Raw genomic sequence first — 12,251 nt, 5'->3', positions numbered from 1 at the left:
ACAGTTCTGGACTGGATAAAGAAGATATTGCCATCTTTTACAATGGAAATTCAAAGTCCTAGTTATGACTGCAGCAATTTCAAAAGGATTGTAAACAACTGCCAATCCGATCTTTTCTAGAGCATGTGAATGTTTGTTCAGCCACAGCCGTCACTATAACTTGGCTTTAAACTCAACATCAACATAAATTGCTTCCACCATTGATACTAATTTCGAGTGATCTACTTTTGTCTCCTGGTCATTCTCAAATCCCTCCATGCCATCACACCTCACTTCCTCTGTAACCTCTTCCACTCAGCCCTCCAAAACCATCCAAATCTGACCTATGGTACACATGAGATTAATCATTCTATTGTGGCCACGGATTTACTGTTTTACCCTTAAGATCTGGAATTATCTTCCTAAACCTCTCCACGCTACCACCCTTTCTCAATGAGGTTCCTTAGTATCAGTCTGTTTGACAAAACCTTTGGTTATCTGTTCTGACGTAAAAGAAAATAGTGGTTCAGGTTTTAATTTGATTATGGTTCTCCGAAGCACTGTGGGATGTTATACTATTAAAGTTGCCAGATAAATGCAAGTTTTAGTGAAAGAAGTAGCACAATATTTTAAGTTATTTTCATGATTTTGTTAAACAGTGAAGTGGAAAATGCAAATCCATTTTCAAGAAGGGGCAGAGCTAATAATTGCAGACCCACTTAAAGAGAAACTAGTTTTTTAAAGTAAGATATCTAATTCTCTAACTGCATTTCAAGTAAGCAGCAGCCAACTCTGATTATCAAAAAAAAAATGCAGTTAGACAAATCTGAGTTCTTTGGAAAAAAGTCAATAGTGCATGGAGAAATGCAGTGGCATACATGAACTTTCAAAAAGCCTTTAAGGTAACACACAAAATTATTGAAAATTATTGAGATTAGAAATGAAGGTTTAGAAATTGAATTGAAAACTGAAGAGAGGGGGAACGGTAGGAATTTATTAATGTTAGATAATGGGTAGCAGGTGCTGAGAGAAATCTTCCTTGGGGCTCTTTTTGTTCACAACATGAAGGAAAAGTTATCCAGATTTACAAATAAATTCAATGTTAGTAAATGAGAAGGAACACTTTGAGTTATACTTGCTGTAAACAATGTTGGATTTTATGTCAAAAGCTGTGTTGTCATATGGAGTCTATATTGAACCATTTTTAATCACTGAAATCCAATAAAAGAATGACATTGCATTTCCTGAGCAAGTTGCCTATTAGAAAATAAAAATACAAAGGAACCCTTAGGATGGGGAGAAAGTGAGATGTTTGTATTGAAGCAGTAGTGGCTGTAAGGTGAGTGGGAACTCATGAGGCTGAGTGAAAATGGTGGAACACAAAACCTCTCAAACAGCACACCCACCCATCAAGACCTCTTAAACAACTCAAAATGCGCAGAACCAGAGTCTTTGATCCTCTCCAAGGATATATGAATTTTTTACAAAAGGATGAGAGAGCAAATGTGGGACTAACCTGTTTCCAGAACAAAGCCATTGCATTAAATGTGAGAGCTTTGAGGCAGATTAGGAGAAACTTTTTTCTAATGGTAGTCCAGCAATGGAATGTACTACCATTATTATTCACTGAAAAGGAAACCATGTCAATGTCTAAGAATAGCTTGGACTGCCAGCTTGAAGGAAAGAGGATAGAAAGGAATAGAGGAACAAAGCTTGTATTTGGGACTAATTCACCTGAAGGATAAATACCAAGTTAGACCATTGAGATGAATGGCATGATTCTGTGTTCTAATTCTAAGCCATTTGTTTTATAAAGGTCTTTGTCTCTCTCGGTGTATGGAAAGACTTTGGACCTGACAGTGATACTGATGATAGTGGCATAAACTATGAATCTGAAGATGACCTTGAGCAGTCTCTGAGAGAGCTTAATCCAAATGCAGAAGCACTTCCTTTACTCACAGATTTCAGATCTGGTATAGACAACTATATTCATTTCATTCGGTTTTGTGATAAAGTATAAGCTGAAGTTGTCACTCGAATCTAGAATACTATTAAACACTGTTCAGTTTAAGAACTTTTGCTATCCTGCTATTGACTCTTCAGAGTACTTTGATTTACAGTCTGTTTTTTGCCATAACAAATAGCACATCACTTTCCACCAATAGGAAAGCACTACCAAAATAGCCACAATGCATTTTGCTTGGTCTTCTCAAGTCACAAAATTTCATCTTACAAAATGTCTTCCATGAATGCATCTTTCTTTAATTAATAAATGACTATAAATCAGCTCCAACAGATCCATGGTATCAACTTGGCCTTGTTGATAATTGCAACTTTTTCTAACTACTCCAGTTGCTTAAACAGACAAACCACAACTAAAAGACTGCAGTCACCAAACACTTACCATAATTTTTTTAATTGAATGTTAAGCTTGCTACCAAAGAGTTGTTGGTAAACTTGAATTGAATTGGAATACAGAAAATCAATGCAGGAAAAATTCTCAAATTTATTGTATCCCATAAACCATTCAGGAGGGATGTAATTGCACAGGGGGCAAGGGAATCGTGAGACACTTGCACTGTGGGGAAGGGGTGGGGTATGCATAGGAGATTTGGCAGCATGTTGCCTGAGATGCTTAAATTATGAAGAGGAACTGGATAGGTTTTCCTTGCAGCAGAGGAAACTGAGGGACCTGATGCAGGGATTTGCCCCAAAACGTTGATGATTTTTTTCTTCCCTCCCCCCCCCCCCCCACCCCCACCCCCAGGTAGGTGCTGCTCAATCCAGTGAGTTCTTTCAGTACATTCCTTTATCACATTCTTTGAAATTATTGTTGGATTTCAAGATCATTAACTGTAATGCTGAATTACCAGAAAAAGTGTTAGGATAACCATGAGTCTTTGCTTCAAGTACTTCAGAAATTTGTTGATCTTAAAAATATAAGAAATAGGAGCAGGAGTAGGCCACCTGGCCCATCTAGCCTGCTCTGCCATTCAATAAGATCATGGCTGATCTCTCCGTGGACTCAGATCCACCTACCTGCCTTTTTCCCATAACCCTTAATTCCCCTACTATGCAAAAATCTATCTAACTGTATCTTAAGTATATTCAATGAGGTAATGTCTACTGCTTCCCTGGGCAGAGAATTCCACAGATTCACTACTCTCTGGGAAAAGCATTTTCTCCTCATCTCTGTCCTAAATCTACTCCCCCGAATCTTGAGGCTATATCCCCTAGTCTCACCTACCAGTGGAAGCAACCTCCCTGTTTCCATCTTATCTATCCCTTTCCTAATTTTGTGTTTCTATAAGATCCCCTTTTATTCTTCTAAATTCCAGCGAGTATGGTCCCAGACGATTCAATCTCTCCTCATAGGCTAACTCCCTCATCTCCAGAATCAACCTGGTGAACCTCCTCTGCACCACCTCCACAGCCAGTATATCCTTCCTCAAGTAAGGAGACCAGAACTGCTCACCATACTCCAAGTGCAGCCTCACCAGTACCCTGTACAGTTGCAGTATAACCTCCCTGCTCTTAAATTCAGTCCCTCCAGCAATGAAGGCCAACATTCTATTTGCCGCCTTGATAACCTGTTGCACCTGCAAACCAACCTTTTGGGATTCATGCACAACCACTCTCAAGTCCCTCTACACAACAAATTGCTGTGATCTTTCACCATTTAAATAATAATCTGATAGTCTATTTTTCCTTCCAAAGTGGATGACCTCATATTTACCAACATTGTACTCCATCTGCCAGACCCTTGCCCATTCACTTATCCTGTCTATATATCTCTGCAGGCTCTCTGCATCCTCTGCACAATTTGCTTTTCCACTCAATTTAGTGTCATCGGAAAACTTAGATATGCTACACTCAGTCCCCTCTTCCAAATTGTTAATGGATATCATGAACCCCTGTGGCACCCCACTCACCACCGACCTCCAACCAGAGAAACACCCATTTATCCCAACTCTCTGCCTTCTATTGCTTAACCAATCCTCCATCCATGTTAATACATTACCCCCAACGCCATGCATCCTTATCTTATGGATAAGTCTTTTATGCGGCACCTTATCGAATGCCTTCTGGAAATCCAAATATACAACATCCACCTGTTCCTCTCTATCCACTGCACTTATATCCTCAAAGAACTCCAGTAAGTTTGTCAAACAGGACCTGCCCTTCCTAAATCCATGCTGCATCTGCCTGATGGAACCACTTCTATCCAGATGTCTTGCTAATGATAGCTTCATGCATTTTCCTGACTACAGACGTTAAGCTAACTGGCCTATAGTTACCTTCCTTTTGCCTACATCCTTTTTTAAACAGTGGTGTGACATTTGCTGTCTTCCAATCTGCTGGGACCTGCCTAGAGTCTAGAGAATTTTGGTAAATTATTGCAAGTGTGTCTACTATGATCTCTGCCATTTTCAGTAGCCTGGGATGCATCCCATCAGGACCAGGGGACTTGTCTATCTTTAGGCCCACAAGTGTGCTCAGCACTACCTCCTTTAGTGACAATGATTTTATCGAGGTACTCACCTCCCATCACATCCATAACGTCTCTGTTTGGCATGTTAGATGTGCCCTCTACCATGAAAACCAACACAGAAGAGTCATTCAAGGCTTCGGCCATTTCCACATTACCCGATATTAATTCCCCCTTCTCATCTTCCAAGGGACCTACATTCACTTTGTCACCCTTTTCAGCTTTTATATAATTATATAAACTTTTATCTGTTTTTATATTGTGTGCTAATTTACTTTCATAATCTATCTTCCCTTTCCTTATTGCTTGCTTAGTGGTTCTTTGTTGCTTTTTAAAGTTTTCTCAATCTTCCAGTTTCCCACTACTCTTAGCTACATTGTATGCACGAGCTTTTAGCTTGATGCCTTCCTTTATTTCCTTAGTTATCCAAGGCTGGCTCTCCCCACCTTTACTGTCCTTGCTTTTGAGTGGAATATACTTTTGTTGAGCACCATGAAAAATCTCTTTGAAAGTCTTCCACTGTTTCTCAATTGTTCCACCATATAGCCTATGTCCCCAATCTACGCTAGCCAACTCCTCCCTCAACCCATTGTAGTCTCCCTTGATCAGTAGCTCTAGGCACAAGATCCATGACTCTCTATTACAGATTGTTGTTGGAAAACTGTACTACCTAAATCAGAATTCAGTACTGATGTTTCTACAAGATCAAGAATAACCCTCTGCTCTGATGCTATACCTGGGGCCCTGACATGGGTATTCTTGTGATAAATCTATTGCAATAAGAGGTTAGGATTTTTTGCCAATGTTCTTTGTTACGTCTGCTTAATGGTTTGAAACTTAATTTTCTTCACAGAAATGCCTTGCCTTGCTGAATACAGTGATGGACGATGGTACAGAGCAAAGGTACTGTCAGTAGATAAACTTCATCCATTGATGATTCTTGTGCAGCATGTTGATTTTGGCTCCACTGCATTACTTCAACATACTAGGTAACTAAACCTAAAAATGTTTAAGATTTCACGTGCAACTATATTTTCTTGTTGTGATTAAACATTCTTTATCAGTACGACTCTTCATTTACCCCTATACAATTAAAGGAACATTTGCAACTGGGTGAGCTCTTTTTATAGATCTGACAATGACCATAGCGCAGTTTCAAAAGTTTTTGAGAGAAGCTAAAATGGATTCTTTTGTCTTTCCTAATTAAGTATGTAGATCTACTAAAAGCTCTCTTCTCCACCCCCCCCCCCCCCACCCTCCTGCACAGCAAGGTAAAAATACACACAAAATCCAATATAATGTTGAAGCATCCTTCAAAATAATGCAGGGAGACACATTGTGACTAAACAATGTTGTGTGCTTCCCCGTCCGTCACCTGGATTTTGTTTACAACAGGAATAACTTCCCTGTTAAATATTCAATTGGTCTGTGGTATGAAGGTCTGTGTTGGTCTCTTGAAATGGTAATGATTTGATGAAGTGCCATTGAGTTTATTGGAATCTGTGTGCTGTCATTTCAAGGAAGACAGTTCATGGTGGAGATGCACACAAATATTGCAATAATAGGTACTCAGGACTTACACTGCTACATGAAGAGGGGTGTAAGCATTATGAGAGGTCCCTGAAAACCCTCATAAACTAAAATCAATGTTGGAAATGAGAACTAAGATGGCCTGTAAGATCTGTCTCCAGAGTCCGTTTTGCTGGAATCCCTACTGTCGATCACTTCCTCCATGACCAACTTAATGGTTTCTGTCCTGCTTTTAAGATGGGAAGACTTTGATTTTCATTCTTTGGTGTTGCACACAAGCAATAAATATAATGCATGATCTAATTTCTTCAATGTCAGGCTTCGCCAGATCCCTGCACACCTGGTGAAGCATCCTGCACGAGCCATCAAAGTTAAGTTGGCAGGATTTAAACCACCAGCAATTATGAATGAAATGAACCGACTCACTTACAGCCCAGAGTGGTCCATGGAAGCTCTAAGGACAGTGGTTGACATGGTACAAGGGAATCAACTAACAGCATTCTTGGTTGTAAGTAGTTTATTGAAAATATAAGGTGTACGTTACAATTCTCAAGGCAGTTTCTTTCTGCCTACTATGGTTAAACTGGCAAGATAAGCTTGCATGTAATTTCTTTGGGAGGGAGAACAGATGACTTATTTGAAAGATAAGCAGAGCAATGTACATGAGTCAAATGGAGGTGAGCTATAGTTTGCCTTATTAAAAGTTTAAAATTGATTAACAAAGGTTGACCTTTGAAGTGGAATAAAGAATTAGAAGAGAAAATTAATCTTAAAACATTCCCCTAGTGATGTTCCAATTTTAAATGATATACTATTTTTTGTCACAACAGAAAACATTAGAATTAGAGTCAGAGTCATAGAGCAATGCAGCACAGATACAGGCCCTTCAGCTCAGAGTCCATGCAGACCACAGTGCCCACCCAGCTAGTCCCAATTTCCTGCATTAGGCCCATATCCCTCTGAACCCTGCCCCTCAATGTACCGATCCAAGTGCTTCTTAAATGATACTATTGTACCTGCCTCAACCACTTCCTCTGGCAGCTCATTCCATATACTCACCACCCTCTGTGTGTAAAAGTTGCCCTTCGGGTCCCTTTTTAAATCTTTCCCCTTTCACCCTAAACCTATCCCCCTAGTTTTGGACTCCTCTACCATGGGGAAAAAACTGTTACCATCCACCTTATCTATGCCTCTCATAATTTAAAAGCTTCTAAGATATCTTTATTAGTCACATGTACATCGAAACACACAGTGAAATGTATCTTTTGTGTAGTGTTTTGGGGTGAGCCTGCAAGTGTCGCCACTCTTATGGCACTAACATGCCCACAACTTCCTAACCTGTACGTCTTTGGAATGTGGGAGGAAACCGGAGCATCCGGAGGAAACCCACGCAGACACGGGGAGAACGTATAAACTCCTTACAGACAGTGGCCGGAATTGAACCCAGGTCACTGGCGCTGTAAAGCGTTACGCTAACCGCTACGCTACCATGCCAACCCAGGTGAGAGAGGGACCATCCACAAGAGAAAGCCCCCCCCACCAGCACTGTCAAGGTTGACAGGGTAATCTTGAGGGGCTGTCTGGACTAGTCCTGCTCCTATTTTGATGTGTTCTTGTCTGAAGAGGTAGAAGAATCCCAGCCAACAACTCTCAGCCTTGTTTCCATCTGTTGCTCAATTTTCAGCTATGGCTTTTACCAGATGTTGTCTCTGCCCCTGACACGGAGGGTCCATCGCTCTCAATCTGACAGCTTCCTGAGCCCTGTTTGCCTGTTGCTCAGTGTTCCCGAGACATTTCACCAGATGTTATCTCTGCCTCGGATGCAGAGAGTCTATCATTCTCAGTCTGTCAGCTTTTTGCATCTCTTGCTCAATGTTCCCCTGTAACTTTTCTCCAGATGTTTTCTCAGCCTCTGACATGGAGGGTCCATTATTCTCAGTCAGTGAACTCTTTCTGGCTTGTTTCCATCTGTTGCTCAATTTGCATCTATGACTTCCCATTAAAGGTTATCTGTGTCACTGGTGTGAAGAGTCTTGTGCTAGAATGGGGCAGAATTAATCCATGCAGTGCTTCCATTAGAATTGTATTGGCTTAGAGCTTCAGCTCAGGTTGCTTCTGTTGCTCAACGTTCTCCTGTAATTTTTCACCAGATGTTATCTCAACTTCTTGGCATGGAGGTGCCATCATTCTCAGTCTGTGAGCTTCCTCAGCCTTGCTTGCATCTGTTGCTTAATGTTCCCCTGTGACTTTTCACCAAATGTTATCTCTGCCTCTGACGTGGAGGGTCCGTCGTTCCCAGTCCATTGTTCCTCAGTTTCGCAATTATCTGTCGCTCAATGTCCAGGTGAAGTGTCATGACCCGAAATGTCCACTTCCATCCACAGATGCTGCCTGACCTGCTGAGTTCCTCGAGCATTTCATTGTTTGCTCCAGATTCCGGCATCTGGACTATAAGGTCGCCCCCTCATTCTCCTATGTTCCAAGGAATAAAGACCTAGCCTGACCAACCTCTCCCTATAACTCAAGCCCTCTGGACCTGGGCATCGTCCTCGTAAATCTCTCCTGCACTCTTTCCATTTATCGATGTCGCTCCTATAACTGGGTGACAGAAACCATACACAGTACTCCAAGTGTGGCCTCACCAACGACTCATACAACAGCAACATAATGTCCTAACTCCTATACTCAATGCCCTGACTGATGAAGGTCAGCATGCTGAATGCCTTTTTCACCACCTTGTCTACCTGTGACGCTGCTTTCAGTGAACTGTGCACTTGTACTCCTAGGTCCCTCTGTTCCTTCACAGTCCCCAGTGCCCTACTATTCATAGTATAAATCCAATGCTGGTTTGACTCTCAAAAATGCATCACCTCACACATATCTGTATTGAAATCCATTTGCCACTTCTCGGCCCACTTCGTAACTGATCAAGATCCCCCTGTAATCTACAATAGCCTTCACTATTAACAACTCCTAATCTCTTGTCATCCACAACTTTGAGCCAATTTTGAATCCACCTAACTAGCTCTCCCTGGATTCCATGGGACACCTAACCTTCCAGACCAGCCGACCATGTGGGACCTTGTCAAAGGCCTCGCTAAAGTCCAAATTGACAATACCCACTGCCCTACCCTCATCTACCCTTTTGGTTATCTTTTCAAAAAACTTTAAAAGATTTGTCAAGCGCAACTTACCATGCATGAAGTCATGCTGATGACTCCTAATCAGACTCTGTCTGTCCAAATGCTGGTAGATCCTGTCCTCAGAATTTCCTCCAGTAACTTCCCCACCACTGATGTCAGGCTGACTGGCCTGTTTGTCCTTGCCACCCTTCTTAAACAATGGAACGACTTTAGCCACCTTCCAGTCTTCTGGATCTTCATCAGTGGTTAATGATGAAGCAAATATCTCCGCAAGGGCCTCCACTGTTTCTGTTCTAGCCTCCCTCAAAGTCGGAGAATGCACTCAGTCAGGCCCTGGGGACTTATCCACCTTAATGTGTGTAAGGCTGCAGATACCTCCTCCCTAGTAATGTGAATGTCCGCCAAAACCTCTCCACTTATTTCCCTTATCTCTTGAGCAACCGAGGAGAAATGTTTGTTAAAAATCCCACCCATGGGTCAAGATGTAGGCAGTCCTGCTAATCTCTAAGGGGACCCACTCGCTCCCTAGCCACACTTTTAATAAAGCTGTAGAACTTCTTGGGATTTTCCTTGACCTTGCCCGACAGATCCATCTCACACCCTCTCTTTGCCCTCCTGATTTCACTCGTGTATTCTTAATCTTTTTATAGTCATCAAGGGATTCACTCGTCCCTGACCACCTAAACCCAGTGTATGCTTCCTCCTTTTTCTTGACCAGATCCCCAATATCTCTTGTCAGCCAGGGTTCTCTAAACTTGCCAGGTTTACCCTTCACCCTAACAGAAACATGTTGCCCCTGGAGTCATGATAGCACACTCTGAAAAGCCTCCCACTTGCCTTTCATTCCTTTCCCTTCAGACAGGCTCACCCAATCGACTTCTGCTAGATACTGCCTAATTCCCCCAAAGGTTTAGGACCCTAACCTGTGGACCTGTCCTATCCTTTTCCATCACTATCTTAGAATTATGGTCACTGGAGCAAAAGTGCTCCCTGACTGCTGGCTCAACTTGTCAATTTCATCAGCTTTGCCTCTAACTTCCACCCTGCCCTTTACTTTGTCCATCTCTGACATCTCTCCCCTTTCTGGATCTCTGTCTCCATCTCCAGAGACAGATTAACCGCAGACATCTTTTACAAACCCACTGACTCCCATAGTTACCTTGACTACACTGCTTCCCACCCAGTCACTTGTAAGAATGCCATCCCCTTCTCCCAGTTCCTCTGCTTCTGCCGGATCTATTCCCATGAAGAGGCTTTCCACTCCAGGACATCTGAGGTGTCCTCCTTCAGTAAACGGGGTTTCCCTTCCACCACCATCAGTGCTGCCCTCACTCACATCTCCATTTCCTGCATGTCTGCCCTCACCCCATTTTCCCCTCCTCCTCCCCCCCCCCGCCAATTATATAAAAGGGACAGGGTTCCCCTTGTCCTCACCTACCACCCCACAAGCCTCCACATCCAACACATCATGCTCTGTAACTTCTGCCACCTCCAACAGCATCCCACCACTAGGCACACCTTCCCCTCCTTGTAAATAGTTTCTGGCTTCTGCCTTCTTCCTTTTCAGTCCTGATGAAGGGTTTCGACCTGAAACGTTGACTGTTTACTTTTCTCCCTGGATGTTGCCTGACCTGCTGAGTTCCTCCAGCACTTTTTGTGTGTGTTTCTACTTCAGTTACTTGCCCTGCCTCATTCCCTAAGAGGAGGTCCAGTATAGCACCATCCCACTATATATTGAATCAGGAAACTTTCCTGGACACATTTCACAAATTCAACCCTGTCCTTAACACTCTAGGTAGCCCAGTCAATACCATGGAGATTAAAATCTCCCACTAATACAATCCTATTATTCTTGCAACTATGAGTAATTTCTCTGTACACCTGCTCCTCAAGTTCCTGCTGACTATTGGGGGTGGGGGTGCGGTGGGGGGGGCGGTTGCAAGGGAAAGTCTATAATACAGCCCCATTAGTGATCCCCTTCTTGAGTTCTACCCATATGGCCTTACTGCACGATCCCCCAGGAATGTCATCTCTAAGCACTGCTGTTATGTCCTCCCTTATCAAAAAGGCAACACCCCTTCCTGGTTTATCTGTACCTCGGTCACACCTGTAGCATCTGTATCCTGGAATATTGAGCTGCCAGTCGTGCTCTTCTCTCAACCAAGTTTCTGTTATGGCAATAATATCCTAATCCTAGTCCTCAGAGCCAATAGATGCTCCTAGCTCGTCCACCTTGCCTGTTAAATCTCATGCATTGAAATAAATGCAGTTCAAGTGAGTATTCCTTTCGCTCCCTTTACTGTGCCCCTGGCTATCCTGCTCTTGCTGGCTATTGCTTTATCACATGACTTGCTCCTGCTCAGAGTCCCACCCCCCCCCCCCCCCCCACCAATCTAGTTGAAACCCTCCCATGTAGCATTGGCTAATTTCCCTACAAGGATATTGATCCCTCTCTGGTTCAAGTGCAACCCATCCCTCTTGTACTGGTCATCCCTACCCTAGAAGAGATCCCAGTGTCCAAGAACCTGAATCCCTGCCTCCTGCATCAGCCATATCTTTCTGTTTCTGAGCTCACTAGCATGTGGCACTGGAAGTTATCTGGAGATGACCATCCTCAAAGTCCTGCTGCTTACCTGACTCCCTATACACATTCTGCAGTACCTCCATCCCTTGTTCTACCTTTGTCATTTGTACCAACATGTATATAAAGAGGAAAAGAGAGGCAAGATGGACATCGGACTGTTGGAAAATGACACTGGAGAGGTAGTAATGGGGAAACAAAGAAATGGCAGACGAACTAAATAAGTATTTTGCATCAGTCTGCACTATGGAAGACACCAGCAACCTGCCAGAAATTCAAGTCTAGGTAGAAGTGAGTATAGTCACTATTACCAAGGGGAAGGTGCTTGGGAAACTGAAAAGTCTGAAGGTAGATAAGTCACCTGGACTGGATAGGCAACACCCCAGGCTTCTGAAAGAGGTAGCTGAAGAGATTGTGGAGGCATTAGTAGTGATCTTTCAAGAATCACTAGTCAGGAATGGTTCTGGAGGACTGGAAAATCGCAAATGTCGTTCCACAAGAAGGGAGGGAGGCAAAATACAGGAAATTA

The 12,251-nt window shown here is 42.8% G+C and overlaps 1 protein-coding gene across 1 annotated transcript in view; it reads left to right on the top strand.

Moving 5' to 3' along the window:
• The window catches only part of rnf17 (ring finger protein 17), an 88,455-nt gene that overhangs the window by 72,736 nt on the left and 3,468 nt on the right, over nucleotides 1-12,251 (top strand). The window contains exons 31-33 of the mRNA XM_052026660.1: nucleotides 1,796-1,952; nucleotides 5,322-5,457; nucleotides 6,317-6,506. Of these exons, the coding sequence (XP_051882620.1) occupies nucleotides 1,796-1,952; nucleotides 5,322-5,457; nucleotides 6,317-6,506 (483 nt within the window). The remainder of the gene's footprint in view (nucleotides 1-1,795; nucleotides 1,953-5,321; nucleotides 5,458-6,316; nucleotides 6,507-12,251) is intronic.

This window comes from Pristis pectinata, chromosome 11, assembly GCF_009764475.1.
Source record: "Pristis pectinata isolate sPriPec2 chromosome 11, sPriPec2.1.pri, whole genome shotgun sequence".
Taxonomy (NCBI): domain Eukaryota; kingdom Metazoa; phylum Chordata; class Chondrichthyes; order Rhinopristiformes; family Pristidae; genus Pristis; species Pristis pectinata.
Note: the sequence above shows the minus strand (reverse complement) of the source record. Positions and strands in the feature narration are given on the sequence as shown.